This window comes from Lutra lutra, chromosome 10 (assembly GCF_902655055.1).
Source record: "Lutra lutra chromosome 10, mLutLut1.2, whole genome shotgun sequence".
In the NCBI taxonomy this organism is placed as follows: domain Eukaryota; kingdom Metazoa; phylum Chordata; class Mammalia; order Carnivora; family Mustelidae; genus Lutra; species Lutra lutra.
Window position 1 is genome coordinate 53,465,786 of NC_062287.1, and position 17,272 is coordinate 53,483,057.

A 17,272-nucleotide genomic window follows, 5' to 3' on the forward strand; every position below is an offset into this window, starting at 1 on the left:
AACTGCAGAGGGCAGAGCCCTGGACAAAGGAGAATCCTGTCCTACTCTGGACTCAGTCTCCCCAGCTGTACACCTGACGGGATGGACTCATCCCACCAGATCTCTAAGGTTCTAAGTTGTTAGGACCCCACGTGAAGGCCCTGGCTTATAGATCTCTTAAATACTGCTGACTCTAAAGGCTCTACCAGTTGAGCCATGCCTTTGAAGTTTGGCTCAGTCGAAGAAACCTCATTGCTAATGGGTCCACTGTTGAACTCAGGGGCTAAAGTGTCAGTCCCCAGATTAGTACTAAAGTCACTCGACAAATAATTATTAAATGAGGGGTCTGTTCCTCAGCCCCAAATTAAGCCCCTTTCCCAGACCTAAGCTGAGCCTCAAAGTGACCTGACTTTGGCCCAGTCTGATCCTTGATCCTAATCTCAGGCCAAGCCAGGCACTCTCTTGTCTGTTCTGGAGACAGATGATAGCTGGAGCTATAGGCAAAGCAGGGAAGCCCACCAGGCCTAAACAGAAGAGTTCTCACCAATGATGTCTCACAGAGCAGTTTGCTCCCACGCACCAGGTTCCCAATGGTGATGTGGAAGTAGGTGTTGCCACTGCTCCAGTTGGAGATCTTGGTGAAGGGATGAGTGGTCAAGATGTCCTGGGGAAGCAGAGAAAGTCTGAAGCTGCACCGTCTGGACCCTTTGGCCTCACTTCCCTGAGTTCTAGCCCACAGATACCACCCACCGGAAAAGCCTTGGGCCCTCAGACAAGATAAGGAGCAAGAAGATAGAAGCCAGCTCTGCCATGGAGCTGCTGGGGGAAGCAGATATCTCTGGCCTCCTTGCCTCATTTGGGGCCAGATGGTGGGACACCCAGGGAAGTCTGGGAGGCTGTGGGGCATGTGGAGCTGGAACTGGAAATTGAAAAGGCTGGAAGAATCTGCAATGGTGATCATGAATGAGGGGGTCCTGAGGAGGAAGGTGACAAGGACAGCCTCTGGAGCATGATATGTATGGGTGGAGAAGAATCCCATTAAAGTATGTGAGAAGAATGACCAAGAGAGATAAGAGAAAAACCAGGAATGTGGGGCACATGAGCACAAGCGGAAGGTGGTGGCCAATGGTCCAGTTGTATCCTTCCTGGGTATGTAGTAGGACTGTGCTTCCTGGTTCCCTTGGTGAGGACTGCTCTGGCCCATGGATGTGAGCAGTGGTTACACCCTGCCCCCCTCCCCTGCTAGCATGCAGCCTGCCATCCTGACCAATAGGGACAGAGAGCACTGTTGAAGGAAGGGGTGGTTGATAGGGTCCAGTGATGCTTACAGGCCAAGTACTAAAAAGTTCATTGGACTGAGTAGCAAGGCGTTGGCTAATAACTCTAGGAGAGCAGTTTTGATGGAGCAGGCAAGGAAATGGACAAAGCAAACACAGCCTCTCAAGATGGGTGGCCAAGAGGGCAGATCAAGTGAGGATGGTGGCTGGCAGGGGCTCTTTGGGGGTTGGGTCCTGAGACTGTTGTTAGAGGTGCAGGCAGAGAAGTCCACTTCCCCACCCCTGCTCTCCCCGGTCAGTACTCACCTTGGTTCTGGGATCGATGAGGCTGACCCCGTACTTATTGATGGCAATTAAGAGGATCTCAGGGAAGTTTGGCTCCGTAGTTTGCTAGCAAAGAGAGCCAGAAACCATCACCTCTAGCTGGGGCAGCCCAGAGCAGGAAAAGCTGGGTGCTAGGACTAAGTTGCCCTCTCTTGCTGCCGGCTCCATGCCAGGCATGTAGCAGAGCTGGCAACCCTGCCACAGCCTCATGGTTCCCACCTCTGCTGGACCCTCGGTGCCACCCAGGTCCCTTTATGGGTCCCCAAATGACCCCATCCCCCACTCTTCCTGGTGACAGTTTATCCCTTCACTCCTGCTCCTCTAGGAGTCTGGGCTATCTCCTCTCTCAGCCCAAATGTCTTTCATATTTAAAAACCCTCTCTGAACCCTACCCCTGCCTCCAGCTTATCTCTGTGCCTCCCTTTCTTCCTTGCACAGCCAGACTTCTCCAAAGGCCCCCTTCCAAGGTATGTAACCAAGCCATCCCCTTCTCTCCATCCCGACCTATCCCCACACTTCTGCCAGCCTGTCCACCATTTTCCTGCCTCGCCCCTGCCTCTTAGGCCCACCCCCACCCCACCCTGCAGTCAGAATGCACTTCTGGCCCCATCAAAACTGTTCAGAACCCTACAGGGTCAGCCACCACCTGCAGGAGGAAACCCAACCCCCTTGCCTGTTTGCCAAGCTGCCTTACCAGTCTGTGTGCCTCATACCCTACGCCCATCCATACACAACCACTTGCACTTCCTGTGCTCATGCTAGGCCCTCTGCCAGGAGCTCTCCCCAGGGTCTTCCAGGAAAATGCAGGTGTTGCCCCCTCAGCCTTCACAGTCTGGGTAGGCCTCTGAGACTCCCCCACCTTGATGAGGACTCCCCCCTTGTCACACACAGCACAGTTCATTCTCCATTACCTATCTGCCTCCCCTCCCAGGCTGAGCTCCTGGTGGTTCCTCATCCCCAGGCTGAAACACCTAGGTGGTACAAAGCTGAGGGTATTTCCCTCCTTTCCTTGCCAGCGCAGGTGGCAGAGGCCGTGGCTGCTTCCCACGGTCCTGGGGAGGAGTTTCTGTGCCTTCTTGCCCCCACTCCTTGACTCCCCACACTTGAGAAGCCACCCATAACGTACCTTCACCTCAAAGAAAGCTGAACCAAAGGTGGGCCACTTGAAGATGAGCTTTAGGAAGGCTAGCTTGGCTTCCTCCTTGGACTTCCCTGCATGCTTGTTGAAGTAGGCGACGATAGACTGCCGGGGGAGCATGGGTCAGAGGCTTCTCCCGTCACTCCTATCCCACCTGCACTGTTAGCAGGTGGGATAGGGCCTGGGGGTCCTAGAGGCCAGGAAGGGCTCCCCTCTTATCCCAGTTAATGGAATCCTGATCTCCCTCCTTTCCACGCCCTCCCCTAAGCAAGTAGGCCAAAGAGTATCAAGTGCAATCAGGTCACCATGGTAACCAGGATAGAACAGATTTCTCCCAAGCAGCCAGGTGAGTCCTTTGCCTGGAAGACTGGATACTAAAGCAAGTGGAAGGGAAGATGGAAAGGTGTCACCCTCATGCACAGGGGCCACAAGAGAGACTTCCTTGGGCTGTTGGCCAGCACCTTTCCCCTGACCCGTGGGGGGCCCAGAGACCCATTCAGCAGTGTCCCTAGTCCTGCTGCCTCCTCCATACTCACCCGCTTCCAGTCATCAGGGGAGATCTGCCGGATGAGGTCCTGGGGCACCAGCTCCCGTAGCAGCTTGGGGATACTGGGGAAGTAGGACTTGTCCTCCTCGAACTTGACCCTGTAGATAAGGGCCCCCAGCTGCAGTACTTCCTCCCGCGTGCACTTGTGGTAGCCCCGGAGGTATTTGGGCAGCTCCTGCCAGGGCAGAGCAGGGCGTAGGTGCGCAAGGAACTGGAGGAAGCAGGTGCCCCCCGCCCCCCCCCCACACCAGCCCGAGCCGGCTCCATGGCCTTACCCCACATTTGGGCCTGTCTCCCAAGCCTCAGCTGACACTGTGCCCCCATGGAAGACGGCACAGCACAGGGAAGGAGGAGTCATGCCTGCGCAGATGCAGCCCATTACAGTCAGAAAGCAAAGCCACGTATGAATATTCTTTCCTCTCCCTGCATTTCAGCAAGTGACCAGCTGGAGAACCTGAGACTGTTCCACACCCCTAACCTTCTAAGCCTGTCCTTCCTTGAGAAAAGCCTCTCAGGCTGGCCTCCTCCTCCCATTGTATTCCCTGGAGACCGGCTGGTTTCATCAGCAGCACCAGCCTCTTCCCCACTTTGAACTTCCAGACCCAGAAACAGAGTAACGGAGAATGAAGAGTGGACCAAAAGCAGAGACGAAGCTTCTAAAGGGCCAACACTGCCCACAGCCTCACAACTGTCTCACCCACTCTTTGAAGCACAGGGAAACTGAGGCTGGCCTAAGGACACACTGCAGATTAGAAACCTGAGTCAATTATTACCCATTTACCTTTTCATCTACTCATCCACCTATCTACCCATCCATACCCATCCGTCCACCAAGATGGTTCCACCTACCCACATCCACTTCCCATTTGTCCATCTATCCGCCCCCCAAGGGCCACCATACGTTCATTCACCATCCATTCTCTCACCCATTCATTCACTGAGTCGCTGCCTATTCACCCATCCAGCAAACCGACACAGACTCAATGAGCATCTACTATGAGCCAGGCCCTTTAAGCAACAACATATACCCTCCCTACTCTCCTAGAACTTGTAGTTGTAGTCAAGAACAACCATCCCCCCAAGTCAATGTATAATTATCATCTTTGATGGAATCTTCTCTGTGCTATAACAGCATATAACTAGTTGAATGGATTAGTCTTGGGAAGACGGAAGACCTCCCTTATGATTGAAAAAACATCTAAAAGCTCTGTAGGTGAAGGAAAGAACCTAGGGAAGAGCTTTTCAAAGAGAGAATGTTACAAAGCCTCCCTAGCACACCTGAGAACTTGAATAATGGGGTGCTGGATATAAGATAAGGCAGCAGAAGTAGCTAGTGGCACCCCCATGCAGGGCCACAGTCAGGATTTAGGATTCTACCTTGGGAGCCATGGGAAGCCACTGAGAGGGGTCCCGAAAGCATGATGAGCTCCTGTGGAGAATGGATTCGAAGAGGGTAAAAATGGGCAGGGGAGGTCAGGGGAAATGTTACTGGCATCTAGACAAGAGAAGACGACTGACTGACCAGAGTGGGTACAGGTGGTAATGGAGAGATGTGGATGGGTTTAAGAGAGATTTGGGTGGTGAAGTCATCAGGTGAATGATTTGGGACAGGGGAAAGGGGGGAGAGGGAGTTGTCAGGCTAATGTGGGTTTCTGCCTTGGGGGAACTGACAGCTGACATTCATGTTGCCAGTAACTACATGGGCACTGTGGGGAGAGGCGGAGCTCATGTGTGAAGGAGTCTTGCAGACTCCCAGGCCAAGGTTCTCTTTACTGTAGCAGCCCCCAGCCCTGCCTCCTCTAGCCTCCCAGCATCCTCCTCCGTTTGCCCCACAGGTAAACGGTAAAGGTAAATGGGCTAGCCCAGAAAAGATTGCGGAGTCTGCCATTGTGAAATCACAGAATCAAACCCCAGTTCCACCGGCCCTGTCATCGTAATTACATCACTTAATCTCTCTGCATCTCAGTTTCTCCCTCTATAAAATGGGAATATGCCTGCTTGTTGGGGTTTGCTGGAAGGGCAAAATGAGTGAAAAGTGCCAGATACAGAAGAGAGGGCTCCCCCCTGCTGCCAGCCCCGGCTTCCCGCAGGCACATGCTTGTGCTGGAAAGGGTTTACAGATTCACACAGGCCTCAGATACACCCAGATACACCCAGGTAGAGCAGCAGACCCTGGAATTAATTCAGAGGACAGCTCCTCAGCGAGAGAAGGGTGTGAACAGGTGGGGATTAAGAGCTCAGAAGAAAGTACAAGGCCCTGAGGAAGAAGAAGAGTGTGAGATGGAGCCAGTCCCGAGGATCCCAGCAGGAATCTCTTGGGGCCCTTGTGGTTACAGACCCCTCTTCTGGCAAGAACAGAAGTGCATGGAGGCAGCCACTGCAGAGAGGGGCGAGGGGGCTCACCTGGTAATAATGGAAGATGGAATCGGCCATTGGGTCCTTCCCGGGCACTGTGGTTGTCCACAGCTTCTTCATGAAGAACACCTGGTAGGTGAGCGAGGGCACGATTCCTGTGGCAGAAGGTGGGCGGTCACCCAGGGGGTCCCAGCACAGAGGGTCACCCAGCACCAGCCCTGGAGGAGGCCTGAGCTCGGGTCCCACCCAGGTGGACCTCGCAGTATGGCTCTGAGCCAGCACCTGCCCCGCTCCAGGCCTCATGTGATCCCAGGACCTGGCCTCACGTTACCATCCTTGACAGGCCTCGCTTTCTTTATCCAGTCTGTCAGGTGTCGAACAAAGTCGAAGAAGAAGTCATTCTCAGGGACACTGATGACCTAGGGACATGTGCATTGCAGTCCACTCATTTTAGTTCCAGCAGTACTGAATTTTCTCACTCTCCCACCCAAGGTCCTCCTGGTGGCTCTTCTTACAGCCAGAAGGGGTGTCCTGCCCTGCCCTGACTGTGCCTATTGAATGTCTCCAGAACACAGCCTACTTCCTGCCCAGAGTGACAGTCATTCCATTTGTTATTCAGCAAAGACTGACTACACACCTCCCTAGACCCTGGGGAAAAGGCCAAGAATGGGGCCCAGTCCCCGCCTTGGACATTCTGCAGCATCCGTGACCTGCTCTTCCCACAGGCTCCAAGCTCCTCTGGGTCCAGGATCTCACTGAGATCCCCTCCAGGTTCCCCATGTCTGGTATGGGGACAGTTGTGAAATGAGACAGACATGGGTGCACAGGAAACTGTGGGTGAGCCCCTGATGTACCTGATGGGTGACAGAAGCCTTCCCACGAGAAGAGGTTTTAAAACTGGGCCCTTGACCCCCACGGACACAGAAGCGGGGGAGAACGGTATGTTATGGTGACAGGGGCCTGTGCCTTGGAGTCTGACCTGCCTGGGTCTGCATCCTTGCTGTGCGACTTTGGATGAGTTACTTAACCTTTCTGAGTCCAGGTTTTGTGATCTGTTAGGTGAGGGATAATCACCCTCCTTTCAAGGGTTATTTCGAGGGTTAATCGGTCTCAGCAAGGCTGCTGAGGGACCAGTCAAATCAAATCTGGAAAGTACATGTGTGTTGTGGCAGAGTGCTGAGCCTGGTGTATCCAGAACATAAAGTACCACGTGGCTCCCAAGAGTTTCGAGGCTGTGCTCTGCTATGCGCCAGAAGAGCGAGATTTGAAGGAAGCTGCTATAAGTAAGGGTACATAAGGAGGAGAGGGACCCCGATGCCACATGCAAGCACAACTCTCTCCTCTCCTCTCCTCCCTCCCCCATTCTCTCTCCCCTCCCTGCTGCCCCACAAGCTCCTAGCTCCTATAGCCCAAGCAAATGTTCCAACAGACAGACCGACAGTGGCCTGATAGGAAGCCAGTGATCCACAACCCACCTTGTCTGCAATTTTGACAAAGAGGCTGAATCCCTCTGAGGACTTGAGGAGCAGCCGGGCCGCGATGTTCTGGCAGAAGTCTTTGGCCTTAGTGCTGGACTCCACCTCAAAGGCCTGGGGAGTGTTGAGAGAAGGTGCAGTTACTTGGCTCTAGCAAGGCCCCTGCTGGGGCCTCTTGCATCCCTCTGTCTGTGCCTGCAACTAAATTCCCGTCGCCTCCCATCCTCTCCCCTCCCCTCCCATGGAGGCCACCCTCTAAGAGAGGTGTTTCCCCATGGGTCTAGAGCTGGGCATGGCATTTAAGAAAAGGAAGAAGTCAACTCCTGTCTGGATCTTCCCAGATTGTGTCCTCCCTGCCCCCCACACAGACTTGGCCTGTGCTTCCAGGGTTCTGGGCCTGGCTATGCAAGCATGGGGGTGAGAGCCCAGGGAGCACAGATGGGCAGGGTGTTTGGGAGGAGAGAGGCTGGAGGAAGAAGAAAGCAAATTCCAGAAAGGGAGGAAAGAGGAGAGAGGGGAAGGAGCCTGGGTGGAGGTCAGGGCACTGCTTCATTTAACCTTCCACTGGAAGGACAGGAAAGGATTTGTTGATTTGTTGTCCTGGTCACTGGAATCCTATTATGGCATTTCTGAGTTTCTAGTCTCTAAAGTTTTTAAAACTGCTTTTTAAGCTAGAAGTTTCAGTGCTGGACTCTCATCTGAATGGGCCCCTGTGCTAAGATGGAGCAGGGAGCAGCAGTCAAGCAGCCTGACTTAATGGGCACAATGGGAAGACAGACAGGACCTTTGGTCAAGGAGACCCACAACCAGGCCGGGGAGGAGGAAGGAAGGGGCCTGCAGAGAAGTGGGCTCAGGGCAATGGGGAGGCTTGGGCGGCAGGGGGCAGGGGCAGGTGGGCCTGTGCCCAGGTACAGAGCCAACAGGAGGAAGGTGGCACCAGCACAGACCTCAGCTCTGAGGCAGAGAGCACTTTTCTCTGAGCCAGAGACTCCTAGGAGAGAGGGAAGCTGCTGGAGACAACAGGAGGTCGGACTGGGAACCCCACGCCTCCTGACTCAGGAGTCTCTAGCCCTCAGCTGAGCCCTGACTCTGCTGAGGAGCAGGAGGGTGGGGGCACATGTGGGGAAGGCAGGGGAGAGGCATCAGGACTGCTCCCTGTGTCCTCAGCCTGGCCCTTCAGGAGCATCCAGTGACCAAGAAGCCAGAGGCCCTCACCTCATCGGTGTCATCAGGGAAGTAGACCTTGTGGAAAATCTGCGTGGTTTTGTGCTGAATGGCCTCCACCTCCACCAGGTGTGGGGGATACTTCCGGGACCCATTTCTGAAAACCAGGAGAGGGATGGAGGAGCAGTCAGGAGGCAGCAGGTTCTTTGGGCCATGGGGACCAGGGACCAGGGGGACCTTTGGAGCCAGACCCCAATTCTAATTTCTGTCCACCACTTCCTACCAGGTGACAGTCACATAACCTCTCAGAGCCTTCAGTTCCTCAACTGTAGGATGAGAGGAGAAGAGCACCCCACCTAGGGCTGTGGAGGGGACGGAACGAGGCGGAGGGGGCTTTGCAGAACAGGAGGTGTGGCCCAGGGGCCTGCCTCCCCAGCAGACTACAAGGCCTGCCTCAGCCCCTCCGAGCAGCCAGACACCAAGTATGTCCCGAGTGGGCACCACGAGCTGCAACCTCAGGCTGGCTGGCAGCTGTGCTACCCCAGGGACACGTCCCACCTGCTGTGTGGTCACGTCCTCATCCCCAAGGGACACCCACAGGTCTGGGGTGGCTGGGAACACCTCCCAGCCCCTGCCCTGAGCTCTCTGCCTGCTGCCTCCACTCCGCGGGGCTGTACCTCAGGGCTTTCTGGAGGCGCTGCAGGCAGTCGAGGGCGAGCGGGCCGTGCTTGCGGGACTGCAGGAAGCGCTGCACATGCGGCAGGAGGATGTTGCTGGGTGGGAAGAGGCCCGTGCACAGCCAGAGCAGCTCCCAGCCCCGCTCCTCGCTGTACCTGCCGGAAGAGGCCAGCCAGGGGTCTGAGGGCCCCGAGGAGCAGCACATCCCTTGGCTCCTCACCGTGGCACCGCACGCCGGCCGCGACCCAGCTCCCTGACAGCCAGACCCTGCTAGTGCTAGTCAGAGTGCGGTGGGCCACACCGTGAGCGGCGACACGGCCAGCCGGCCAGTGCTTGTGCCGGAATGAAAGCCAGCTGTGTCAACCAAGCAGTCTTGGTCCAGCTAAGATTTTGTTTCCCGGCGAGACTTCGCTATGAAGGAAGCAGTGTGTGATCCTTGTTCTGGCAGAAGCTCTTTAACTCATGGATTCTTGAATAGCACAGAGTTAGACCAGGCCCTGGGCTCCCTCAGGCACCACTCTGAGCTCCTTGGGCCTGATAGGAGAGAAGCACAGAGGGCTTCTAGGAGGAGGAAAAATTCTGGTACACCAAAAAGGAGATAAATGCTGGCTGTGGTTTGGCAGCGTGAAGCAATCTGATGTATGATGGAGTGGTAAATTTTGTAAGAGGGGCAGAAAATGGCAAAGCTGAGAAGGGAGCTGGGGATCTGAGCATAAGGGTGGGGCTTCTCTCGGTCTCTGAGACTTAGCATGGGCCTGACATCCCCTTCCTGCCGAGGACCGGCCCAGCAGGGAGAAAGTAACACACTCTGGGACTCAGCCCCTTCAGCTTGTGCGAGCTCTCAGCCAGAGCTTCCAGCTGCCGGCCAGCAGGACACAGCCCATGCCAGGCTGGGACACTGGCTCGTGGGCAGAACCTGCAGGCCGACAGTGGAGTCTGGGCTGGGTAGGGGTGTCAAGAGGAGGTTCGGTAGTGAGTGGCAGGAAGTTTAGGAGGAGCTGGTGCTGTTAAACTTTGAGAAGGACAGATTCTGAGGGCGCAGCCACCACCTCTTGGTTCTTGACCTCGGGCCTTGAGGCAGAGGTGGGACGTGAGGGGGCCCAAGGGCAGCTCCCTGTCCTGAGGAAGGATTGCTGCCAGGTGGGCGAGCTGCTGCCTCGGGAGGGAGGGCACTCCCTGTCATGGTGTGAGCACTAGTGGGGGAAGACGTCCCTCACCCGCCTACCACTCCCACCCACCTGATGTGGTTGTCGGTCAGCTGCTTCAGGATCTGCACGTACACCTCATCCTTCAGGGGCTCGGCCTTTAGGGCCCCCTCAAAGATCTGGTCAGTGAGCTCATTGACCGAGCGCGTCCTCTTGGATGGGTAGTCGCCCATGTACTTGAGCACGGGTGGGGAGCCGTCAAGGAAGGGCTTATAACCAGTGGGAGCAGGGGGTGGGGGACACTGACCCAGCAGGCCACACTCTTTAACAGGGTCTGCCCCCACCCAAGTGTGTGACCCTGGGCCTCAGACTACTCACTCAGGAGATGGGCTTGACCCACCCACCCCACTCTCTATGCTGACTGCCCTCCCTCTCCTCCACTCCTCTGACCACCACCTCACCAGCGATCCCACCTCATCCCCACCCCACATCCAAAGTCCTCACAGCAACCAGGGCGGATGTTCCAAATCACAAATCTGACTGTGCCATCCTATCACGTAGGGGCTCCTCATGGCCTTGGGATACAGTCCAAGTTTCTTAGCGGGACTTGGGAACCCTTCGTTAGTTAGCCTACATCTTCAGATTTCCTTCTAGACCTCTGCCCTCCACCCATGCTGCATCATTCTGTGATTCAGGCCATCCGGGCATGCTCATTCATCTGGAACACTCCCCACTCATCTCCCCTTTGACTGACTAGGGCCTGCTCAGTCCTCAGATCTCAGCCTCGATACCCGTTCTTCCAGGAAGGCCATCCTGCCCTCCTCCAAGCCCTCATCAGTTCTGCCCCATCACAGCACGGTCCTGATCAGCATGTCTGCCCTTTTTAGCTGTAAGCACCATGAGGCCAGGGACAGGGCCTGATCACAGCTATGTCTCCATGCCTGGCCTAGCACATGACACGGTACACATCTGTGAACCAAAGAACAGGGTCAGAGGAGACCATGGATGAGGCTGCCCCTCATACATTGTTGGTGTCAGGCAAATGGAGCTGCATCCCTCCACACTGCCCACAACCCAGCTAGGGCCCTCAGAAGGAAGTAGGTATCTGGATGGAAACCCTAGAGGCAGGGGCCTGGCGACCCCCGTCCCCGGAAGTCCTCCTCCTTGGGGCCCATGGTGCCCACGCGCACAGGTGCGGATATCGATGAAGGCCATGCAGGCCTCCTGCGAGAGCTCCTCACTGCCCAGGATCTTCTTAAGCAGTGCCTGCTTGAGTGGTTCCCGAGTGTGGCTCCACAGCCGGTCCTTGCCACGGGCCTTGGATACCATCACCCGGCTCAGCGTGTGCTTGGGTGGGGGCCTGACACAACACAGTTGGCACTGACCCCCAGGTTGTAAGACCCACCCCTCTCCCACCTGTGTATGGAGGCAGAAGGCCCTACTCTTCCTGCTGTACAGACTGACCTGGGGTGAGTCATCAGCCCTCCCTGGACCTTACATTCTCAGCTAGAAAGCCAGCCCTGCCCGCTTCCATGGCCTCCTCCCCTCTGTTCCTCTCTGCTTTCTCTGCTCTGGCCTTGCTGGGTCACCCCCTATATAGCTCAGCTCAGATGCCACCTCCTCCAGAAAGCCTGTCTTGCAACCCCACCCCCATCCCCCAGCATCCCCACCATGATGCTGGGCACACACAATCACAGCTGCCCAATTTTGTGCCTAGCTCCCCACCTCAACTGTGAGTTGGTGAGGCAGGCACTGGTCATGAGTGCCCAGGACCCCGCCTGGGATGGCCACACCACAGGGCAATATGTTAAATGGAAGAAGAAAAAAATGACACAAGAAGGATTACCTCAATAAACTGTTCCCCTGCTCCCTCTGACACTGTCCCTGCCCCCAGGCAGGAGCATCCCAAGGCAACCCCACCACACAGACTAGAGTAACAGAAGCCCATGGCTCACTGTCCTAGTCCCCCTCTACGCTTTCCCCATCACCTGAAATAGTCGTAGGAAAATTCCTCCAGCGTGTAGGGCTTGGCGCGCACCTCGGGCTCTGCTGTCCGCAGCTGCAAGAGGCGGATAACGTCCTGTCTCTGGTCAGGGGTCATGGTGACCAAGGCCTAGAAACCAAGAAACAGGAGTCTGAGGTCAGCTCTTCACCTGGGGCCCCCCGGGATCAACACGGTAAAGCTGAGTCACCTGGACTGGGGCTGGGGAAGATTGCTGCCATGGGGCTGACCCTCATCCCCATTCTGACCCCAGGAGTCCTTTCCCTCTTTGGGATCTCTGAAGCTACTGCGGCCTCCATCATGCTGGACTCAGGATCCTTTCCTGAATATCCTATGTCCGAAGCAAGCCAGGGCTGTCATAGAGCCTGGCTGAAGTAGGGGATGTGGTGAGAGAACTGCCCAGTCAGCAGTGCCTAGCTCGCAACTGCCTGCAAAGCCGGGCTCTGAGTCTTCAGGGCTGCAATCCAGAAGGGCCATGGCCTCCCTTCCCAGCTCTGCTCACAGGCAGTGCAAGGTGATGCTTCCCTTCCCCACTCTCCTCACATCCCTCACCCCCAGCAGTTCCTCATCTGATGCAATTTCTAGGCCCCTCGCCACCTAGCACAGGTTTGACAGCTTCCCCAGCTCAAAGTTTGTGGTCCTGTAAGACCCCCAGATCTTCTTCACAGGACCTGCAGACCATAAATCTATTATAATTCCTCACTCCATTTTACAGATATGGAAAGGAGACAAAGAGAGACCCGGAGGACACTCCTATCCATCTGCCACCCCCAAGCCACATACCACAATCTCCTGCGGTGGCAAGGTGACAGTGGGCATGACATACACGCAGTCGGTGGGGAAGTCCCCACGCTGCTTGGTCCTCTCATTGATGCCGTTGGCCCAGCCTGAGTTCATGACCTGCTCTCCTGTGTCATGGTCCAGGATGATGAGATCTCCCTTGGCAAAGCTGAGGAAACCCGACTCCTCCCCCGCTGGGAGGCAGAGGTGGGGGCAGAGAGAGAGGCTGGATTGGAACATCTTTATTTGGGTTGATGACCTATAAGCTGTCCCTCCCCACTGAATAACTGAGGCCCTGCCTCTCTCACGTCTGCTTGCTGGTCACCCTGCCTCCACCTTGCCATAACCCTTCACACAGACATGGCCATTGGAAGGGGATACTCCTGTGCTCAAAAGCCTTCCGTGGCTCCCCATTGCCCTGGGAAGAAAGCCCACCCTCTTCAACATGCTCACAGGGCTGTTATGGGCTGGGTTTCCTGCCTTCTTCCCCTTCGCTTCTTGCCTTTCCTCCCTTTCCTCACCTATTGCAGCCAAACCACACTATCTGCAGTTCCCAGACTTGCCGTGTTTTCTCCAGGCTCTGTACTGGGTCTGTCCTCTCCTCTCTGCCTCAAACACTCTGCCCACACATACCTCCTCCCTGAGCCCCAGGCTGCCTGGGGGCCTCCCCTCCAGCCACCCAGAGGCTCTGGGCTTCCCTGGTCACTGCACTGTCACAGGGACGGTTTCCAGCTCCTCTCCCAGCTGAGAGGAGGGCCAGAGTCCATTTTACCTCTGTCCTTTCCAAACTCTGCCCAGAGCCTTGGAGGCCTGGGGAGGGCTCAGTGAGAGTAGCTATTACTGATGTCATCACTTGAAGGCAGTGGGTGTTTGGAGACTACTGAGGAGGAACCCCTGATGTCACCTGGAGAAGGTGACGGGTGGTAAGTGTGGAAGGGGCAGGAGAGGAAGACTCTCCATGGGGCACAGAGTTTGGCTTTTAGTCCAGGTGGAGCCAAGGGTATCTGGGGAGGGGTAGTAACAAGCACTGGCAGTCTTGAATGCCAGGCCAAGGCCAAGGTATGTGATCTGCCTGATGCCCATAAGCCCCGGGGCCTGGCACCCTGTGCCAGGAGCCACTCACCAGGGTTGGGGTTGTCCTGCAGGGCCACCACGTACTTAGACCTCTTTCGGAGCCCTTCCAGGAAGGTGACCACTAGGTCACGGATGTCCTCAGCGTTGCTGGAGGTAAAGGTGTACTCATCCCCTTTGATGGTAGCCAGTGTGAAGCTGGGGGCTACCAGTTTTGCTCCCCTGCAGGACCAACACGGAGAACAGGGCCCAGCCGGGGTCAGTCCTGCCCAGCCTGAGTGAGGCGCAGCACAGCCCAGATCAGAGCAGCCCAGCGAGAGCAAGACACGGCACTCCCTGAAGGAGACCAAGGCCAGCCCAGTCAGACACGGCCCAGCCTGGGTGAGACATGGCCCTGCCAAAGTCACACATGGTCCAGATCGAGGTCTGCAGGGGCCCGGCCTAGTTCCCTTTGGCTATCTAATTCCTACTCACCCTTCAGATTTCAGCCTAGATACTCCTTCCTCCAGGTAGTCCTCCTTGCCCTCCCACAGCCTTTACCACACTGGTCCTCGCCTTAAAACAGCCCATTCAATGTCTGTCTCCTCCCTCAACTGAAGGGGGCTGCAAGAGGGCAAGGCCTATGTTAGCGTCCTATGTCTCTGTGCTCAGCACAGGCCCGGCCCCAGCCCATAGCAGATGCTGCCCAGAGACATTCCCCTAAGCCAGGGATCTGGGGAGGGCCTGCTGGGAACAGGAGGCTATTCCAGGAACCCCTCTCACCACTGCTCTAGTGTGCCCACACCTTTCAGTTTCCAGAGCTCTCCCATGACTTTGAGTCCTCACCACTGTTATCGAAGGCAAGTATTAATAGCTCCACGTCAGGGGCAAGGACATGGACGTGAGTTCCACCTGAGCCCCAGAATCCCAGGCCAGGCCCTCTTTGTACACACTTGACTGCCCCTAGTCGTCGTCCTAGCTGCCCACACCCATCTCTGAATGCCAGTGATGCCCCATAAAAACCGCTCGGCCCCAATCGGGGCAGGGGGTAGGTGCCTGAGAGGTCTGCACAGTGCGGCCCAAACTGCTCGAGCATGTGGGACTGGGACAGGGGACTACATGTCTCTGAGCCTCAGTGACATCCTCTATGAGGCAGCGACTCCCCAAAGGCCCCTGGGCCCCCAGGAAAGCTCCAGGAACCCTCTCCTTTCCCCTCTGTCAGTCTGTGTCTCCATCTGCCCCTTCTTGCTTCAGACAGTGCGGAATCAGAGCACTGGGCTTGACACCTCCCTGCTGCGGGTCTTCGTGCCATGTCAGACAGCCTGTTCTGCATGGAAGGGAGGCGTGGGAGGGGTTGGACTAACCTACTGCTGGACACGGCCATGATCTCGGGGAAGGACAGCTCCAGGAGCACCTGCTCCTGCTCGTCCACGAAGTAGACTCCCGTCCAGTTGACCGCCACGATGACGTCATTCTTGGGGAGGCTGGGGCCTGGGGCAGAGACCAAGGCAGTGACAGGGAGGCAGCCCCACTCACAGCCCAGCCCTTCCCAGTCCTCATACTCCCCAGGGAGGGAAACAGATTTCCATTTTACAGATGGGGAAACTGAGCCTTGGAGAGCACAACCTCCCTACAAGTCAAAATTCAAATTGCAGTGGGAAGACAGCGCTGACATCAGGAAACTTGTTTGAGTCCTGGCCCTGCCTCTGTTCATCGTGCAGCTCTGGACAAGTCCCTGCCCTGGAAGGAGGTGGGCTATGGGAAGGGAGTCATCTGAGCCCCAAGGTTCCCTCCAGCCAGATATCTGGTGATTCTGTGACACCTGACACCAGCACAGGGCCCAGCATGGAGCAGATGGCCGGTCACTCGGCCCCAAGGATGGCTGAGCCAACGGCCCATGTGGGTTTGTGTCTGTCATGTCCATACTCCGCTTCAGAGTCAGCGCAGCCTAGACTCTGGGCCGCCTGCCTCTGTACACGGCAGATGCTGAATTTTGTCAGCAGGCCTTCCATCATCTCACCCAAAGTGCTGCTAAGCACCTAGACTGTGGGGAGACAGGAGCCACCCTGTGCTTGTTGACCTGGAATGAGCAAGCAAACCCACAGGCAGGAGCCAGGCTGACTGGAGTCTGGCTCATGCCATCCCTCCCTTCCGTGACGGGCTGGAGCCAGAGTACGGGGTGGGAGAGGATGAGGAAGAAGGTAGGGAGGCAGGAGGGCTGAGGGGGTACCTGAAAATTTGTAGGCTTCATAAAACCTGGAGAAGAGCAGGGGCCACTTGAAACGGGCATAATTGACCACATCCTCTTTGACCTTCTGGGCATCAGTTCTCCTCTGGGCATAAATCCCCTAAGGGGGATGGACAGGGGGAAAAGGATGTCACATCAGCTCTGTCTGGAAATCCAACATCTGTGGCCCTCAGCCCAGGAAAGCCCTGGAACTAAGGTGTCCTCCTGTGCCACATGGTCTTGTCACACCCCATTAGCCCACAGCCAACCCCATCACTCCACAGGTCACACCTGCAGGGAGCTCCCAATTCAGCCATGACAGAAAAGCCCACAGTCCTGGCCCGCATGTGTGCAAGGCCCAAAGTCAGGGGTGAGGAGGAGGCATCTGGGATATGGGCATGTGTGGCTAAGCAGGCATGTATGTGCCACACCAGGAAGAGGGGTGGGGAAGGGACACAACAGAGCCAGGTCACACGGAAGCCAGGGGGTGATGCAATGCTGCTGGCAGAAGACGAAAGCGCTGGCATTTTACTATCTAAAAATATTGCTTGGAGCCCTATTAACAACTCGGTGGGGTTGGAGTAGAATTGGACGTATCAAATGGAACTCATGCTATCTGTCATCTCTACACAAACATGAGCAAAGACACCCGTGCCTGCCATGTGCGGAGAGAGCTGGAAGCAGGGCCAACCCGGGAGGGGACGGGCTCAGAAGAAACCACTCGTGCATATGCGGAGAGAGAGGACCATAAAGCAAACACAGCGCAGAACAACCAGTGAGTCTGGGTGAAGCGGAGGGGCATATGGGTCCAGGTTTTTGAACTTGCAACTTCTCTGTAAGCTTGAAATTGTTCCCAGATAAAACTTTTTACCCACTGGGCCCTAAAAACCATGCTAGTTCACAGCTTTCCTCTCTATGAGAAGAATGGCCCTGGGATATGGAACACGGGCCAACAGCCTCTGGTCCAAGGGAGAGACACAGCAAGCTCAGTCGTGGGCTGTGAGGGGCAGAGACCACCTCTGTTCCCTTCACGGCTGTGTCCCCAGGGCCTGGTACAGTGCCTGACACATGGCAAGCACCCCAAACAGAATCAATTAATGAGCAATGGCAGCCAGCCCAGAATGTGCCAAG

General features: G+C 56.1%; 1 protein-coding gene across 1 annotated transcript in view; it reads right to left on the reverse strand.

The window, feature by feature from the left end:
- The window catches only part of MYO7A (myosin VIIA), an 84,588-nt gene that overhangs the window by 689 nt on the left and 66,627 nt on the right, over positions 1-17,272 (reverse strand). The window contains exons 32-47 of the mRNA XM_047692779.1: positions 16,145-16,262; positions 15,279-15,405; positions 13,988-14,157; positions 12,868-13,058; positions 12,071-12,195; positions 11,285-11,442; positions 10,176-10,329; positions 8,937-9,092; positions 8,311-8,416; positions 7,096-7,209; positions 5,952-6,039; positions 5,669-5,775; positions 3,255-3,440; positions 2,707-2,823; positions 1,563-1,646; positions 524-643 (exon numbers count right to left, since the gene is read on the reverse strand). Of these exons, the coding sequence (XP_047548735.1) occupies positions 524-643; positions 1,563-1,646; positions 2,707-2,823; positions 3,255-3,440; positions 5,669-5,775; positions 5,952-6,039; positions 7,096-7,209; positions 8,311-8,416; positions 8,937-9,092; positions 10,176-10,329; positions 11,285-11,442; positions 12,071-12,195; positions 12,868-13,058; positions 13,988-14,157; positions 15,279-15,405; positions 16,145-16,262 (2,121 nt within the window). The remainder of the gene's footprint in view (positions 1-523; positions 644-1,562; positions 1,647-2,706; positions 2,824-3,254; positions 3,441-5,668; positions 5,776-5,951; positions 6,040-7,095; positions 7,210-8,310; positions 8,417-8,936; positions 9,093-10,175; positions 10,330-11,284; positions 11,443-12,070; positions 12,196-12,867; positions 13,059-13,987; positions 14,158-15,278; positions 15,406-16,144; positions 16,263-17,272) is intronic.